The sequence below is a fragment of the Helianthus annuus genome, chromosome 3 (assembly GCF_002127325.2).
Source record: "Helianthus annuus cultivar XRQ/B chromosome 3, HanXRQr2.0-SUNRISE, whole genome shotgun sequence".
In the NCBI taxonomy this organism is placed as follows: domain Eukaryota; kingdom Viridiplantae; phylum Streptophyta; class Magnoliopsida; order Asterales; family Asteraceae; genus Helianthus; species Helianthus annuus.
Window position 1 is genome coordinate 69,547,150 of NC_035435.2, and position 18,708 is coordinate 69,565,857.

Sequence of the window (18,708 nt, forward strand, 5' to 3'; positions counted from 1 at the left end):
CTCAGCAACCAGCTCCACAGAACCAGCAGCAGCAACAGCAGCCACAGCGTGGAAACCGGGGATGTTTCCAGTGTGGGGCTGAAGGTCACTTCAAACGCGATTGCCCTCAGTTGAACCAGAACCGCAACAACAACAATCAGGGCAACGGCAACAACAACGGCGGGAACAACAACAACAACGGCAATGAAGCTCGTGGTCGTGCATTCGTGCTAGGTCGAGGCGACGCAGTGAACGATCCCAACGTGGTTATGGGTAAGTTTCTCCTCGACAATATTTACGTTACTGTTTTGTTTGATTCGGGTGCGGATACAAGCTATATGTCTGTGAAAATGTGTCAACTGCTAAAACGTGCACCAACACTTTTACCCACCAAACATGTAGTCGAGTTAGCTAACGGTAAAAGTCTAGAAGCCACGCACGTAGTTCAGGGTTGTAATCTTATCCTAGCTGGTCAAGCTTTCTCTATCGATCTCATTCCCATAGCTTTGGGTAGCTTCGACGTCGTGATTGGGATGGATTGGTTATCCCAACACCAGGCAGAAATCTTATGCAGCGAAAAGGTTATTCGCATTCCTCGTTTGGGTCAGGAACCTCTAGAAGTTCAAGGCGACAAGAGTGGTGCAGTGGTTGGCATCATCTCTTTCTTGAAGGCTCAGAAATGCTTACGTAAGGGTCACACAGCCATTTTGGCTCTTGTTTCAGATGCTTCAACAAAGGAAAAGAAATTGGAAGATATTCCAGTTGTACGTGATTACCCTCAGGTGTTTCCTGAAGACTTACCTGGCTTACCGCCTCATCGTCAGGTCGAATTTCAGATCGAGCTCGCTCCAGGAGCAGCACCCATAGCTCGCGCACCATATCGTCTAGCTCCATCAGAATTGGAGGAATTGTCAAAGCAACTGCAAGAACTCTTGGAAAAGGGTTTCATACGACCAAGCTCTTCGCCTTGGGGAGCTCCAGTACTATTCGTGAAAAAGAAAGACGGTACGTTCAGGATGTGCATCGACTACCGTGAACTCAACAAGGTGACGGTGAAGAACCGTTATCCTCTTCCACGCATAGACGACTTATTCGACCAGTTGCAAGGGTCGTGCTACTATTCGAAGATAGATTTGAGGTCGGGGTACCATCAGCTGAGAGTCCGGGATGAGGACATCTTCAAGACAGCCTTCAGAACTCGTTACGGTCACTACGAGTTTCTCGTCATGCCATTTGGGTTAACGAACGCGCCTGCTGTATTTATGGATCTTATGAACAGGGTGTGCAAACCCTATCTCGACAAGTTCGTCATAGTTTTCATCGACGACATCCTAATCTACTCCAAGAGTCAGGAGGAACACGAGCAGCATCTTCGCCTTATTTTGGAACTCCTTCGGAAGGAACAGTTGTACGCCAAGTTTTCAAAATGCGACTTCTGGCTTCGTGAAGTCCATTTCTTAGGCCATGTGGTAAACAAGGATGGGATCCATGTCGATCCATCCAAGGTAGATTCGATCAGAAACTGGCCTGCACCGCGTACACCGACAGAGATACGTCAATTCTTGGGTCTGGCAGGTTACTACAGACGGTTTATTAGAGACTTTTCGAAGATTGCTCAGCCGCTTACGCTACTGACACAGAAGGGTGTTACCTATCGCTGGGGAGAGCCCCAGGAGACTGCTTTTCAGCACCTAAAGGATAGACTTTGCAGTGCACCTATCCTCTCATTGCCAGAGGGCACAGACGACTTCGTGGTTTATTGTGATGCATCCATTCGGGGACTGGGATGTGTGTTAATGCAGCGCGACAAGGTTATTGCTTACGCCTCTCGTCAACTCAAGGTTCATGAACGCAACTACACGACGCACGATTTAGAGCTGGGAGCTGTTGTTTTTGCGCTTAAGATATGGCGACACTACCTGTACGGTACCAGATGCACGATTTACACCGATCATAGGAGTCTCGAGCATATCCTTAAGCAGAAGGATTTGAATATGCGTCAACGACGATGGGTCGAGTTACTAAACGATTACGAATGCGCTATCAAGTATCATCCAGGCAAAGCCAATGTTGTGGCTGATGCCCTCAGTCGGAAAGACACTCTACCACGGCGCGTGCGAGCGCTACAGCTTACGATTCAGTCTAGCCTTCCTGCTCAAATACGAAATGCTCAGGTAGAAGCATTGAAGCCCGAAAACGTCAAGGCTGAAGCCTTACGCGGCTCACGGCAGCAAATGGAACAGAAGGCAGACGGCGCCTACTATGTAACGGGCCGGATTTGGGTCCCTCTCTATGGCGGTTTACGCGAACTTGTAATGGATGAAGCACACAAGTCTCGCTATTCGGTACATCCAGGGTCGGATAAAATGTACCACGATATCAGTACTACTTATTGGTGGCCTAGCATGAAGGCCCACATCGCTACGTACGTTGGAAAGTGCTTGACCTGTGCGAGAGTCAAGGTCGAATATCAGAAACCAGCTGGCCTACTTCAGCAGCCTAAGATACCACAGTGGAAATGGGAAGAAATTTCCATGGATTTCGTTACAGGCCTACCTAGATCCCAGCGTGGGAACGATACGATATGGGTCATAGTTGATCGACTCACCAAGTCTGCACACTTCCTACCGATTAAGGAAACGGACAAGTTCTCCACACTCGCAGACGTCTATCTCAAGGAAGTTGTTTCGAGGCACGGGGTGCCCACGTCCATCATTTCGGATCGCGATGCACGATTCACGTCAGAACTCTGGCAAGCAATGCATAAATCTTTTGGCTCACGACTAGACATGAGCACAGCATACCACCCTCAGACGGATGGGCAGTCTGAGCGTACGATTCAAACACTTGAAGACATGCTTCGGGCATGCGTTATCGATTTCGGCAACGGCTGGGAAAAGCATCTCCCTTTGGTGGAGTTCTCGTATAATAATAGTTATCACACCAGCATTCAAGCCGCTCCATTTGAGGCATTGTACGGGCGTAAATGCCGGTCACCTCTCTGTTGGGCAGAGGTGGGAGATAGTCAGATTACGGGTCCAGAGGTAGTAGTGGACGCCACGGAAAAGATAGCACAGATACGACAACGCATGGCGGCAGCACGCGACCGTCAGAAAGCCTACGCTGACAAGCGTAGAAAGCCATTGGAATTTGAGGTCGGGGACCGAGTTTTATTGAAAGTTTCACCCTGGAAGGGTGTGGTTCGTTTTGGCAAACGGGGTAAACTGAATCCGCGGTACGTTGGACCATTTGAAATTATAGAAAAGATTGGCAAGGTAGCCTACAAGTTAAACCTACCAGCTGAACTCGGGGCAGTTCACAATGTCTTTCATGTATCGAACTTAAAGAAGTGCCTATCAGATGAAAATCTCATCATTCCTTTTAAGGAACTCACTATCGACGAGCGGTTGCAGTTCGTCGAGGAACCAGTTGAAATCACGGACCGGGATGTGAAGGTCCTCAAACACAAGAGAATCCCTCTTGTCCGAGTTCGTTGGAACTCCAAACGTGGCCCAGAGTACACCTGAGAACGCGAAGACAGGATGACAGAAAAGTACCCCCAGTTATTCGGGAACAAGGCAACCACTACTGAGGCTGAAGCTACTACTTCGGAATTTCGGGACGAAATTCCAGATCAACGGGGGGAGGATGTGACACCCCAGGAAAATCAGTGAACAGTACAGTTTACCTAGCTTCCTCAGTGAGTGCATACCAAAATTTCGGGACGAAATTTCCAATTAGTTGGGGATAATGTGACAACTCGAACTTTCGACTTGCTTTGATGTAACGTTTGTGCACGATATGTGATTTTATAAACCCGAATGATTAATTGATTTCATGATATATGTTATGTTATATGCATTATGTGTGTATGTATGTCGTATGTATGTGAACCGGCCACACAAAGCCCTTTGGGCCACTCCTTGTTCTCGGGTCCATTAGACAACCGAGTGGGCTCGGCCCACTCCCCACTCGCAACTACTATACCAAAACTAAGGGTCTTGTTTTCCTCTCATTTGTTACAACACAAGAACACACACACAAACCCTAGAAGCTTTGCTCTCTCTCTCTCGGTTTGTGTAAGAACCGACGGCACAAGGCCATCCGATCATCCTTCTTGTTCGGATCACATCTCGTTACTTGTAACCGGTTAGTATGTTTGTTTGAATTCATGTTTGACTTTATGTGATGCCATGATTTCTATCATTCTGTTATGCGATGTAACTAGGGTGTATGATAGTAAAATCGATTGGTTGTTGATGTTGGATGCGGGTACTTATAATAGTGATGTTTGTTAATAGGATAACATGTACGGTTACGTTATATGCTCGACTTATTGTTTGATTCGAACCGGTTAGGTTGCATGCTAGTTCAATAATATGATTCATGATTCGGTCTAGGCCTATTTGATGATCTGATTATGTGTTCTTGAGGCTGTCATGTATATGTTAATGATGCTGATTTGAAGATGCTATGAAACTGTTATTTTCGGTGTTTGATCTGTTTCCGAAACTGCTGGATGTGTTTGCTAAAATCACGGAGTTTAATTGACTAGAATCATGGAAACCAGTTACACAGCCGGTTGCGACTCAGATTGCGAGTCGAAATCTCACCGTCTCGACTCGAGACCACAAACAGCACAAGCCGCAATCACGGTTGCGAGTCAGATTGCGACTCGTAACCAAACCATGATGAACCGAGACCATTTGTTACGACTCGAGATCCTCGTTACGACTCGAGATCCCCGTTGCGACTCGTAACCCCGTTGCGAGTCGAGACCATCATTTACACGCACACTGTTGGGCCTTCACTGTTACGGGCCCAATCTATTGAGCCCAATGATTTGATTTGTGGGCTGTTTATTAATGGACTTGTATGTATTTGCTATTTGGGCCGATTGGGAATCTGGACTGTTTTATTATTGGGCTGCTTATGTCTTTGGGCCGGGTATGATTGGACTTAGACAATTGGATCCTCACATGCTATGTCATATCTGCTTACGTGCGTACATGTATGCCATGACTATACGTGATTTCTATATACGTGCTATATACGAACCTGACTCGTATAATAACCATGATAGGACGTGGTTGACCATTTACTTGCTACTTATATTCCTTGTGTATCTGCCGAGCAAACCAAGGTGAGTTCACACAGCCAAGGCATGGGATTCCCGGGTTGGGAATTGGGTTGGATATGATGAATGTGGAATGATTACTCGTACTTACGCATATACCAGACTATAGACCATCGTCCTCAGGTTAGTCAGGACACGTTACGTAAAGCCTACGTAACCCAGTACAATTGCCATATGTCTCCCGGGTCGGGAGGACACGTTACGTAAAACCTACGTAACCCAATACCATTCACTGGCTTCCAGGTCGGAAGGCCACGCTGCGTAAAGCCTACGTAGCCCCCACGCGTACCACTGTCCTCGGGGAAGGGCACGTCACGTAAAGCCTACGTGACCCTGTACGTTTTCCTGTTCTCGGTAAAGAAGAACACATGGTCGGAAGTTAGTCTAGTAAGTACCGTTAATGAGAAGCCCTCTTTAGCCAGGATAAACATGGGAAGCCCCCACCTTTAGTACACACTAGTATGGGAAGCCCCCACTAGCTATACTTATGCATGTTATGAACTTACTTTCTGTGAACTCGCTCAACTAGTTTGTTGATTATTTGCTGCATGCCTTGCAGGACCTTAGGTACTTTATGGAGCTTGCACAAGGAAGGAGCAGGTCGTTGTGGGCAGATGGATCATGAACATTATTGAACTTATAACTTTATTTGGGTTTACTTTACATTGCTTCCGCTACTTAAAACAGTATTTGGTTTTGAAACATCGATCATGTCATGGTGACTTACGTTAATTACTTTATATTAAATGCTATGTTTGATATGATTGATGGCTTGATCCTGGTCAGTCACGCTCCCAAGCGGTGGTACTCCGCGGGTGGATTTGGGGGTGTGACACCTTTATAACCATTTTAGTTCACAAAAATGGTGGAAGACTTGTGTTATTTTGCTCTCAAAAATCGGCCATAGAAGGGTTCCAAGGAGCTCTTTCGGTTTCGTTTCAAGTGTTAAATCCTAGCTATTTCGTGGTGTTTTGTTGGAAGCTTGGGGTATACAAGCTTGAGGCCTTCTACTCTTGAAGGCAACCATTCTTGAAGCATCATCCATTTCATTCTCATTACTCCAAGAAGGTAGTTTTTCTAAACACCCTATGGTTATGTTTGATAGTATGCATCTTCATATATGGATCCGGGTTTTGGGATTTTGCATATAAATGGTTTTATATTTTATAAAAGTAACATGTTTTAAACTTTATTTCCGCTGCGTTTTTTTTTATTTCATATGGATGAAATTGCTTTGATAAACATGTTAAAATCCCATCAGAGTCAACAAAATGTTGTCAGAAATTCTCCTTCCTGGAACAAATGCCGATTGATTAATACTAACGATGTCATTCAGCGCCCCTTTGATTCTATCCGCTACGATTTTACTGATACATTTGTATAAGACATTACAGCAAGCAATCGGCCGATAGTCACTGACTGCCGAAGGGGTAGGAATTTTCGGAATAAGCACAATAGTTGTGTGATTCAATTCTCGAAGAAGGTTTCCTGTCTCAAAAAAATCTCTGATAGCACAAGTAACTTCATTACCGACAATAGGCCATGCACTTTTGAAAAACGCCGTTGTATACCCATCAGGACCCGGAGCTTTATCGATACCAATAGAAAACATCGCCTTTTTCACCTCTTCCGTTGTAACTTGGCGGATCATATGAGCTGCAACCTGAGGGGAAAGGACTTTAGAGAATAAATCCGGAGCCGGAGTAAGAGAAATATCACCTTGAGTACCGAAAAACTTCTCATAATGCTTGACAAACGATTGAAAAACCGTATCACCCTCAATGGACTTCCCTTCCGAATCTTTAATCACCTCGATCCGGCTACAATGATTTCTGATTTTCAGAGATGAGTGAAAAAAGCAGAATTCATATCCCCTGCACTCAACCAATCTACCTTAGACTTTTGTTTCAGAAAACGTTCTTCGTCTAACGATGCCTCTTGGAGGTCACGACTGATCAAACACTCGGCTGCCCGTAGGTCAGCATTAGAAGGATCACGATCAATCTTTTGCTGAATAATATCCAGGTCCGAACGCAACTTTTCAACTTTTTTATGAAGATACCTTGTTTGAATAGTAAAGAGCGCAAAGGGTGTTTAAGTAATCGAAGTTTTTTAACCACTCTAAACTGATGAACACCATTGACGATAGTATCCCAGTTGCATTTAACAATCTCCAAGAACTCTGGTTTATACACCAGGAAGTTAGCAAACTTGAAAGACCTCGGCTTCAATCTACCAGCTTCCGGGAAGGAGAGAATACAAGGATAGTGATCCGAAAGCCTATACGGTTTGAAAATAGCCACCGAATTCGGAAATTCAGCTATAAAAGTCATATTTCCCATCACTCGGTCAAGTTTCTTCAGCAAACCTACCCCATTTTTTGGCTTTTGACTCCATGTAAAATGTATCCCAATTCGGTTAATATCCACGACTTCAATATTATCCACACACTCTTGAAAGTCTCTCATATCCTCAATGTTAAGAGCCGTATTATGTGACAACTCGAGTTTCCGAGATTCCACTTTCGCATTTATTGCACGTTCACTGTTTGTTTAGTTGTTTACTTGCACAATTGGTTTGCTTTGTAACTGTATACGTTTTGATTTGATAAAGTTCATGAATGATTTGGCAAATACATGAATGTGGTGATGAAACTGTAAATTGTATGTCTTGTGCATGTATTATGTAATAGATAATACTTAAGGGTTATTACTCCAAGGCATAATAATGGTCCTTGGGGATGGAAAAAACTTTTAAAGTGCAGGTCTTTATTTCGAGCTTCGTTCTGGAGTAAGGTGTGTAATGGCCGAAGCACCTTTGTTTGGTTTGATCAATGGTGTAGTGCTTGCCCTCTCGAAAGTGTTATTACTCCAAGACAAATGGCAAGGTATGGTTACAATGTGATGTCTAAAGTTGCGGATGTGATTGAGAATGGCAATTGGAATTGGCCGGAGGACTGGAGGAATGTATACCCGGTGCTTTTCCAACTTCCTTCAATGAATCTATCCAATACTCCGGACCAGATATTGTGGCAGAATTCAGAAGGCAAAATTGTGCCGTTTGCTTCAAAGGATGTATGGAACACAATCAGGATCCGTGATCAACAAAAGGATTGGTCAAAATTTGTGTGGTCAGCGTTTAACATTCCTAAGCATGCTTTCTTATGCTGGCTTATTCTTAAGAGAAAACTGTGGACGCAGGATCGTATTTTGCAGTGGAACCGTAAGGTTCATGGTTCAATGAATCAGATGTGTTGTTTGTTATGCTATGCAGATCTTGAAACGCATGATCACCTATTCTTTCAATGCTCTTACTCGGAAAAAGTGTGGAGAATTGTCAGAAGTAAAGTGGGAATGACCATGGTTAATGAGAAATGGGATGATATTGTTGAATGGTTGATACCGAGAGCTAAATCCAGGGCTATCCGGATGGTAGCGAGCAGGCTTATTGTTGCGGCTGCGGCATATGCCATATGGAGTGAAAGAAATGCTAGATTTTTTTTTTTTTTGGGTAAAGGGTTACCCCGGTGAATTTTTATATCAATCAACAAATAAAACAGGGTGTGTCGCGACATCGACACACACTACTAGACTTGACATGCCAAGCCTAGGGAAACAAACAAAGGAAACAAAACCCGACAAACGTCACAATCCAGACAAAACTGCATAAGGAAACACAACCCAAAACACACCCGCTAGGCTAAAGAAACAAAACAGTAGACTCTTTTAGCCCGGATCAAGCTCCATATTCTTCGAGATCAGCCATGTCTCCAATGTCTTCCTATGCTTCGGTTCTCCACCAAGTTTGAAGCCCATAATCCTCAGCCGAACTGTATCAATAATAATCTTCGAGAGATCACACGTCTTCCTTTGGATTTGAGAGAACAATCGACTGTTCCTTTCTTGCCATATAAAGTACGTTGTAGCTGCTAACAAGATCTTACAAATAATATGATCCAAAGTCTTCGAATGAGCATTGAGTTCCATCCATAGCATAATAGAAGACCACGAATCCGTAGCACTTCCCATGTCTACCATCTTCCTCACTAAACCCCATACCTCAGAAGAATAAGGGCATTGGAAGAATAGATGATCTCTAGAATCACGGTCATGTTTGCACAAGGGACAACACATGACTCTCAAATTAGTAGCGCTGCCCGCTTCCCAATCTGCCATTCTGTCTTGAGTCTTTAGCTTGTTCTTGATGACTAACCACAAGTGGAAAGAATGTCGAGGGATGCATTGACTGAACCAGACCGCATTGACCCAAAACACCTTCCCCTCTCTATGCCGCAAGCTATTCCAAGCCTCCCCAGTTTTAAAATCCTGAAATCTACCATCTGTGTCTTTCCAGTGTAACCAATCTTCCGCATCAGGAATAATCTGAGGAACATTCACATCAATAAGAACCGGAAAAAGATCATACCATGCTTGAGGCCATAACCATTGGCCATTTCATTAATAAGATCAGCAACCATAGAGCTTAAAGATAACCCAGCATTTGCAATGACTCGAGGGGTGATAAACGACCGAAGGGGACTATAAGCGCACCAATTATCACTCCACGCATTAGTTTTACACCCGTTTCGAATAGACATCCAGAAGCAAGATCGAACTCTAGTGCGAAGAGCCAAGAGTTTCCTCCATCCCCAGCTAATGCTACAACGACTCTGGACATCCCAAAAGCTAGCACCCTTCAACTTGTATGAATGTATCCACTGAACCCAAAGGGACTTTCGATTGGTAAGAATGCTCCAAATGTGAGACGTTAGAAGGGCTCTATTGACATCCATAATACTCCTGATGCCTAGGCCACCCTCCTCTTTAGGCAAGCAAACATCCTTCCAGGCAACTTTAGCACGGCCGATCCCTGCGTACCACCGTTCCATAAAAAAGAACGCAATCGCTTCTCCAAATCCTTAATAACACCATTGGGGAGCATAAAAACTGAAGCCCAATAAGAATACATGGCTGCCAAAACAGAATTGATCAGTTGTAGTCTCCCCGCAAACGACAATGACTTGGTCATCCAGTTATCAATGCGTTTTTCTATCCGCTCCACAAGGGATTTACAATCACGCGCAGCCAATCTAGATGAAATCAGCGGCACACCAAGATAACGGACCGGCAATGACCCCTCCTGAAAAGGCATAACTGCTAGAATTTGATCTTTTACATGCCGAGGCACGTTACTAAAGAAAACGGTGCTTTTGGGCGAGCTAGGAACCAGACCCGATATTCTTGTAAACTTGTCTAGGGCTTCTCTTATGTGTTTAACTGATGCACTATCACCATGCGAAAAAATGAACAAGTCATCCGCAAACGAAACATTATGATCTTTTGTTTTGGGCAACGAGCATGGAACTTGAAAGAATCACGAGAGGCAGCTTGTTGCAATAAGAGAGATAAAACCTCCATTACTAGCGTAAACAAATATGGGGACAGAGGGTCCCCTTGCCTTAGACCCCGCTTCCCTGCAAAATAACCATGAAGCTCCCCATTAATGCTCAACGAATATGTGACCGTTGTAACGCATGTCATAATCCAATTCACCATTTTGCTATGAAAACCAAATCGATGAAGTATAGTTTCCAAGAAGTGCCAGCTGACTGTGTCATACGCCTTCTGAATATCAATCTTAAAAGCACATCTTGCCGGGCCCCGATTAAGATGATAATTATGCATCAATTCCTGCGTTAGAAGAATGTTATCCGATATTTTCCTTCCCGGAACAAACGCCGACTGATTTATGCTGACCAGATTATCCAAACTCCCTTTAATCCTATCCGTGATTATCTTACTGATGCACTTAAAAAGAACATTACAGCAAGAGATAGGGCGGTAATCAGTAACCGAGTTAGGGGTGTCCTTTTTTGGAACCAGAGCGATAATCGTATTGTGACAACTCGAACCTCAGACTTACGTTGTGTAACGATACGTGTTTACGAGAACGTAATTAATTGAATGAATACTTGGTATGTTATGTTTATGTGCATTATGTGTGTATGTATGTTGTGTGTACGCGAACCCAAACCACACACTAAAACCCGATCGCACAAGGCTAACCGGATACACAAGCCCATTTGGACCACACTTTGAAATCGGACCCCATTTGATAACCGAGTTGGGCTCGGCCCACTCCCCACTCGCAAACACCAAAACCAAGGGTAAGGGTTTGATTCTCATTGTTGTTACAATTTTCATAACACACACAAACCCTATTTGCTCTCTACCTCTCTCTCGGCTTGCTTAGGACCCGACGGCACAAGACCATCCGATCATCCTCTTGTTCGGATCACACCTCCTTATTCGTAACCGGTTAGTATGTTATCCATTGATATGTGTTGTATATGCTAGGTATGTTGATGATGATTTGGTATGATGTTATGATTGAATGATGTATGGTTTGCATGATCGTATGAGGTGATACTAATTGATAGTACTCATGATAACCGGCCATGAGTGTTGACTTAATCGGATCATAGTTGGTTCATGTGCTAAGTAAATCGGATTAATTGATGATCTCGGCTATATGATTATATGAATTGTTATGGTTTTGCTCATATGTTAGGATGTGTTCATGAATGCTTCGGTTAGGGTTCTTGATAAGAACATGTGAATTATGCTTGTTTGATCGGATATTGAATAAGATAGAAACTGTTAATTGATATGGTCAAACTTGGAAACTGATAATGTTAATTGATTTGCATCAATGCGTGTAACCGAAACTGATTTGCATGAAACTTGGAAACCTGTTACAAGCTGTTACACACACACGGTTGCGACTCGGTATCATCAATTGCGACTCGAAACTTCACACCAGCAACAACACGAACCGCAACCATGGTTGCGAGTCCCGTTGCGACTCGTAACCAGACCATGATGAGCCGAGACCACCTGTTGCGACTCGTAACCAGCAGTTGCGACTCGCAATCCCCCGTTGTGACTCGAGATCGCCGGTTGCGACTCGAGACCACATTTGCACATACACTGTTTTGGGCCTTCGCTGTCACGGGCCCAATCAGTTGGGCTAATTGATTGGACTTATGACTGTTATGTTATTGGACTGCTTATTTGTTTGGGCTGACATGTTATTTGGGCTGATTATCTTTCGGACTTAGACATTGGATCGCACAAGGTTATTATGCGGTATATATATTGGGCCGGGTTATGTTGGGCCAAGATTAGAACGCACAAGTATGCTCTTGACTGCTAAGTGTTACCATGTTCTATAAGTGCTCGAAACATGTTAACTTGTATGTTTTTCTACGTGCATTACCTTAGTCAAAACCTGACTTGATTAATAACCATGATAGGACGTGGTTGACCTATTTACTTGCTACCTATATTCTTTGTGTATCTGCCGAGCAAACCAAGGTGAGTTCACACAGTCAAGGCATGGGATTCCCGGGTTGGGAATTGGGTTGGTTATGTTGGAAACAGTTTGACTCCTATGGCGATTTTTCTTGTTCTTCATGAAACCTGATTTTCTTCGTGATCTGATGTATAACAGTCTGTGATTAGAGTTTTGATCCTTTCAGAATTCTATAACGAACTCGTTAGCAATAGTGATCGATCTAAAGTAGGGTTTTCACTTTTTTCGTCTGCTTTAATCGCCGCCTTAGGTATCAGTATTGAAACCCTGATTTATTACGTTGGTTGTTGTTGATTGCGGTTAACTGAGTTTAATTTAGCTAGATTGATAACTCCAACATAATCGATTAAGGGTGGCGGATTGATTCTAGGGTTCTAGGAATTAGGGTTTTGTTTTCGTTCCTGCTTTCGTTTGTTGCGGCTTTAGGGTTTTGGGTTATCGTGTGCATGGTTGTTTAAAGTTCTGATTTCACGTGAGAGTTGTTTGTTTAGCTATGGATGTTCGTTCCAAGACTGGTGACGTTACTGCTAGTGTCTTGCATGACCGCGGGAAGCCGCCTGACCCGCTGAACAGTTCTGCTAATAAACCAACCGACCTAGATGGATCTGATTACTTGAATGAAACGATGGGTGAGGAGATACCTACACCGGGTACAGCACCAATTCGTGGGATTGGGTTACGAGTTACTAACATTGAAGGCAACCCTCTACTTCCGAGAAGAGGTATGTTTTCTACGTCGAATGTATCGGTTTTGGATGGGTTGATGAATATCTCTAAACCTGTGGAAAACTTGTTTGCTGCTGGAGCATCTTTGTCGTCGACTAGCAAGGATGATAAGGCTGGTCAGTGCCATGAGATGCCTTCGTTTGCTAATGTGGTCCAAGGGAATAAGGCGGATGTTAAAGTGAATTTTCGTTCCTTAGAGACGAGTGAGAAACAGGATGGGTGTGATGTGGTCCTTTCTAGGGAATCGGTCAAAGTTGTGCATGATAAGCTTGCTAACACGCTATATGGGTATTTCTTGGGGGACCGGGTTGCTTTTCCTGTGGTGGACTATTTTGTTAGAAATAATTGGAAGCGGTATGGATTGCAAAAGTCAATGATGAATGCCAACGGCTTTTTCTTCTTCAAATTTGCTGATCAAGCAGGTATGCAAAAGGTTCTTACTGAGGGGCCATGGATTATTCGTTCACAGCCGTTATTTTTAGAAGTGTGGTCGCCATCGTTAAAGCTTGAGAAAAAAGAAGTGAAAACGGTTCAGGTTTGGGTAAAATTCCATGAGGTTCCTCTAGCGGCATATACGGAGGATGGTTTAAGTCTAATTGCTACAACTATTGGTGTGCCAAAGGCTTTGGATTCGTTCACCACGTCTATGTGCGTTGATGGTTGGGGGAGAAGCAGCTATGCTCGGGCCCTGGTAGAAATTTCAGCAGATTCTGAACTGAAAGAAGAGTTAACGATTGCGGTTCCTTGTCTTGATGGGGATGGGTTTGTAAAGGAGAAGGTCTACGTTGAATATGAGTGGTGTCCTCATAGGTGTGGCCGATGCTGTGTTTTCGGGCACACCCATGAAAATTGTCCTCTGCAGGCTCCTAGAGTGTCAAAAGATAAAAAACAACAACATAAGGGTCCGGGTTATGATAGAAAGATGAAGCAGCCGGTTCAGGATCCTGGTCCGTCAAAGAGACAATCTACTGTGGATGACGATGGGTATACTACTGTGCTAGGGAAGAAGGCAGCGAAAAAAGTGGGTTTTAATGTCAATAAGCCGAAGCCAAAATTTGAATATCGCCCAGTTTCTACTAATCGGAAAGATAACGGGAAGTCTAAATCGGAATCAACCAATGTGGTGTCTCGAAATCCTTTTGATGTTTTGAATGAAGTGAATGAGGAGCAAGGCCAAAGTAGTAAATCGGCTGGAGATGGTAATGATCCGAGTGCTAATGAGGAGCCGGATGGGGGTAGGCCAGATCCGGCCCAAGTAAATCTGGATGACGATGAGCTTGTTGATGATTTTTACGAAGCGGATGGCTATGAAATGGATGGTTTTTTGAGGCAAGGTACTATTAACACTAAAAAAGGGGCAAGCACTCCTTCTTCATCGGTCCTCAATGGTTAGTCTCGCCTCTTGGAACATAAGGGGTTTGAACCGCCCCATAAAGCAAACGGAGGTTCGCCATGCCATTAAGGAGTTAAAGTTAAGTTTATGTGCAATTCTAGAATCTCATGTGGAGGTGAGTAATCTGCCTAAAGTGTGTAAGGCTGTTTTTCGGTGGTGGAACTGGACGTCGAATGGGGGCCATTGTGTGAAGGGTACGCGTATTATTGTTGGTTGGAATCCGGCTATTCTTGATGTTATGGTGCTTTCGGAGACTGATCAGGTTATGCATCTCCAAATAATTCTAAAACAGTCTAAGAAAATGTTTTTTTGTTCGGTAATTTATGCAGCAAACTACTATATTAGTCGGAGGGATTTGTGGAAACAACTTTCTTTGCATAAGAATTTTGTTTGTAATGAACCTTGGGTCATTCTAGGTGATTTTAATTCGGCGTTGAATCTTGAGGATAAATCTATGGGTTGTTCCTCGGTGTCCCTGAGCATGAAAGAGTTTCAAGAGTGTGTGGATGAAATTGAGATGGTTGATATAAAACGCACTGGTATCCATTTCACGTGGAATCAGAAACCAAAGAAAGGGATTGGGCTAATGAAAAAGATAGACAGAGTTATGGGAAATTCTCATTTTATAGATAAGTTTCCGAGTGCTTTTGCTGATTTTCATCCTTCTCGGTTATCGGATCATTGCTCGTGTGTGGTTAGCGTCCCGGATATGGAAAATAGAAAACACCGGCCTTTTAAATTTGCTAATTTTCTGGCATATAAACCTGATTTTTTGCCGATTGTGGAGAAGGGGTGGGGTATGTCCATTGATGGAGTGTATCAATTTTCGGTTGTTAAAAAACTTCGTCTGTTGAAATCTCCGTTACGTGCGTTGCTTTATCACCAAGGTAACTTGCATAAAAAAGTTGAAGAGCTTAGAGTTAAGCTTGACCGTATTCAGCGTGATATGGATAACGATCCGTCTAGTCTTATGCTGCGAGAGGAGGAAGCTATTACTAGAAGTGATTTTCAAACCGCGTTGTTAGACGAAGAGAGGTTTTTGAAGCAAAAATCTAAAGTGGACTGGTTAGCGGCCGGGGATATGAATACGGCCTTCTTCCACTCGACACTCAAGAACAGAGTTCACTATAGCCGTATTGAGGTGATTCGTGATGTTCGAGGGAATGTTTATACGGATGAGATGGTTTCGGGAGCTTTTGTTGATCACTATGAGCACTTTTTGGGCTGCCCGGGTAATCCGACTTTTAGTCCGACTCCTGATTTGTTTTCTAAAAAGTTAGAGAGGGATGTTGCTCGCCATATGGTCCGTCCGGTTACTCCTGATGAGGTTAAAAGGGCAATGTTCTCCATGGGTTCGGATAAAGCCCCTGGTCCTGACGGGTTTACAGCGGGTTTTTTTAAGAATGCATGGCCTATTGTTGGTGATGAGGTATCAAAAGCTGTTATAGATTTCTTTGCTACAGGGAAACTTTTAAGGGAATTAAACCACACGCTTATTGTTCTTATTCCCAAGACATCCTCGCCATCTGTGGTTACGGACTACCGTCCGATTGCTTGCTGTAATGTGCTTTACAAGTGTATTAGCAAGATTGTTGCTGACAGGATCAAAGGAGTGCTTAATGACATTGTGAGTGTCAACCAGTCGGCTTTCGTTCCAGGTAGAAAAATTTCCGATAATATTCTGTTAACTCAAGAGTTGATGCATAATTATCATAGAAACATCGGCCCCCCTAAATGTGCGTTTAAAGTGGACATCCAGAAAGCTTACGATACTGTTGACTGGGCGTTTCTAAAGAACATTTTGGTGGGTTTTGGTTTCATAGCAGCATGGTTCATTGGATCATGGTTTGTGTTTCCACGACCACGTTTTCGGTTTGTATTAATGGTGATATTCATGGTTTTTTCAAGGGTAAGAGGGGGTTGCGTCAGGGAGATCCTATCTCTCCGTATCTTTTTACCCTTGTGATGGAGATCCTCACAGCTATTCTTCAGCAGACGGTAAGGATAGACTCTTCGTTTAAGTTCCATAACAGGTGCGAACGTCAGCAGATTATAAACCTGTGTTTTGCGGATGACTTATTTATTTTCGCTAGGGGCGAGATAGCGTCGGCTAGATGTATAATGAAAGCGCTCAATTCTTTTTCTAAGATGTCGGGTTTGGCGCCTAATGTCCAGAAAAGTACAGTTTTTTTCTCTAATGTTCCATCGTTTGTTAAAACTGCTATTCTGAATATAATGCCATTTATTGAGGGGTCGTTGCCAGTGAGATACTTGGGAGTTCCTCTTATATCGTCTAAGTTATTGTACAAAGACTGCCAAGTGTTGGTGGAGAAGCTTGAAAAACGTATTATGCATTGGAGGAATAAATTACTTTCGTTTGCAGGTAGACTGCAACTTATTACTTCGGTATTGTCTTCTCTGCATGTTTACTGGTCTTCAGTGTTTATCCTGCCTGCTCGAGTCGTCTCTAGCCTGGAAGCTTTGATGCGTAATTTTCTTTGGTCTCATGATAGTTCGTTCCAGAGGGGCAGGGCAAAGGTTTCTTGGAATACTGTTTGTGTTCCTAAATATGAGGGTGGGTTGGGGATTCGTCGTATTGGTGATGTTAATAAGGCCCTTATCTCTGCGCACATATGGAGCATTTTATCTAAACGTGAATCGTTATGGGTTGATTGGGTTCATTCGTACAGGTTACGAGGTAAAAGTTTCTGGGCTTGTAATACCCCTTCTTCTTGTTGCTGGTCGTGGAGGAAAATTATTCAGCTTCGGCCGGAGATGAGGAGTTTTGTTTGGGCTGAGATTGGGAATGGTTTATCGACTTCAGCTTGGTTCGACTCGTGGAGCAATATAGGTCCGTTGTTTCAATTTTTTACTCCGAGACAAATTGCAAATGCAGGTTTCAGTTTGGATGCCAAGGTGGCTGATTTATGGTTAAATTCTTCGTGGGATTGGCCGATTGAATGGAGACATCGTCTCCCGGCTCTTAATCAGATTGACACTCGATCTATTCAGCCGGCTAAGGAAGACAAGTTTTTGTGGCGTCAAGGGGATCACCTTCATGAGTTTTCAACGGCTCGGGCTTGGGATTCCTTTAGACATCGAGAGGTGGAGGTAGAGTGGTGCCGTATTGTTTGGTTCAGTCAATGCATCCCTCGCCATGCGTTCTTAATGTGGCTTATTATGAGACGTAAGTTACTCACTCAAGATAAGATTTTAAGCTGGGATATCTCGCGGAGAAAAAACATGAACATGATGTGCTGTTTGCTTTGTTACGCAAATCATGATTCACATAACCACCTGTTCTTCGAGTGTAAATTCTCGGATCAGGTTTGGCACAAAGTCAGACATAAAGCGGGTATGGAGTTGGTTGCTTCTAAGTGGGATGACATTGTTAATTGGCTTGTAACTCGGTCCAGGTCGAAATCAGCTGGAAGCTATGTTGCGAAATTATTGGTAGCCGCCACTGCGTATCTCATTTGGCAGGAACGTAATGCGAGATTATTCAAGAATGAGTTGAGACCACCAGAAGCTATTATTGATCTTATTTTCCAACAGGTCCGATATAAATTGATGGGAGCGAAGCTAAAGAATTGTGAAAATGTCCGAAGGCTTCTTGGCGAATGGGGAATCATTGGAGCTAAACTTCATGAAGATGGTGGCTGATTGAGTCGTTTTTGATTGCTTTGTGCTAGAGTTTAGTCTAGTTGTTTTCCAGTTTGGTGGTGTTTATGTGTTTTTCATCTTGTTTTACTTTCATGGGGCATGTCCCATGTTTGAACTAGTGTAGGTTCTCTACACTACTTGTGCTTTGTTGATTGTGAATATATAGAATCACCGGGGGAGTTACATTTTTGGTTTCTCACACGATCAGAAAACCCTAACTCATACACATGCATCGCAGAATCCACAATTAATCACTCGATGATCAACAACAAACAATCCTTTCATGAACAATCTATCGAGCAAAACAATTGTGTTCCAACGGGGGAAAAGTGGCCGTGTTTCTCTCTCCCTTGGGCGATTTTGGTGTTCGAGTTTCTTCTTGATTTCCCTTCTTCTTTCTTGTGATCATATATATAACAGTCTGTGATTGGATCTT

At 43.5% G+C, this 18,708-nt stretch overlaps 3 protein-coding genes across 3 annotated transcripts; 2 read left to right on the top strand and 1 right to left on the bottom strand.

Moving 5' to 3' along the window:
* Positions 1 to 7,995: 7,995 nt before the first annotated feature.
* LOC110931624 lies at positions 7,996 to 8,646 on the top strand. Its single transcript, XM_035988050.1, has one exon. It carries the CDS (start codon positions 7,996 to 7,998, stop codon positions 8,644 to 8,646), a length of 651 nt encoding a protein of 216 aa, XP_035843943.1.
* Positions 8,647 to 8,841: 195 nt separating this feature from the next.
* LOC110931623 lies at positions 8,842 to 10,267 on the bottom strand. The gene is made up of 2 exons (XM_022175009.1): positions 9,994 to 10,267; positions 8,842 to 9,545 (listed from the first exon to the last, which is right to left on the bottom strand). Exons 1-2 carry the CDS (start codon positions 10,265 to 10,267, stop codon positions 8,842 to 8,844), a joined length of 978 nt encoding a protein of 325 aa, XP_022030701.1.
* A 2,716-nt stretch (positions 10,268 to 12,983) lies between these two features.
* Positions 12,984 to 18,272, top strand: LOC110931622. The gene is made up of 3 exons (XM_022175007.1): positions 12,984 to 14,604; positions 14,711 to 16,413; positions 16,518 to 18,272. Exons 1-3 carry the CDS (start codon positions 12,984 to 12,986, stop codon positions 18,270 to 18,272), a joined length of 5,079 nt encoding a protein of 1,692 aa, XP_022030699.1.
* The last annotated feature ends 436 nt before the right edge of the window (positions 18,273 to 18,708 follow it).

Coding starts and splice junctions, on each gene's coding strand:
- LOC110931624 (XM_035988050.1), top strand. CDS start 7,996: ATGGCAAGGTATGGTTACAATGTGATGTCTAAAGTTGCGGATGTGATT.
- LOC110931623 (XM_022175009.1), bottom strand. CDS start 10,267: ATGCCTTTTCAGGAGGGGTCATTGCCGGTCCGTTATCTTGGTGTGCCG. Junction 9,546..9,993: donor TTCTTTTTTATGGAACGGTG/GTACGCAGGGAT, acceptor TATGGCCTCAAG/CATGGTATGATCTTTTTCCG.
- LOC110931622 (XM_022175007.1), top strand. CDS start 12,984: ATGGATGTTCGTTCCAAGACTGGTGACGTTACTGCTAGTGTCTTGCAT. Junction 14,605..14,710: donor TTCTTCATCGGTCCTCAATG/GTTAGTCTCGCC, acceptor GTGCAATTCTAG/AATCTCATGTGGAGGTGAGT. Junction 16,414..16,517: donor CGTTTCTAAAGAACATTTTG/GTGGGTTTTGGT, acceptor GGTTTTTTCAAG/GGTAAGAGGGGGTTGCGTCA.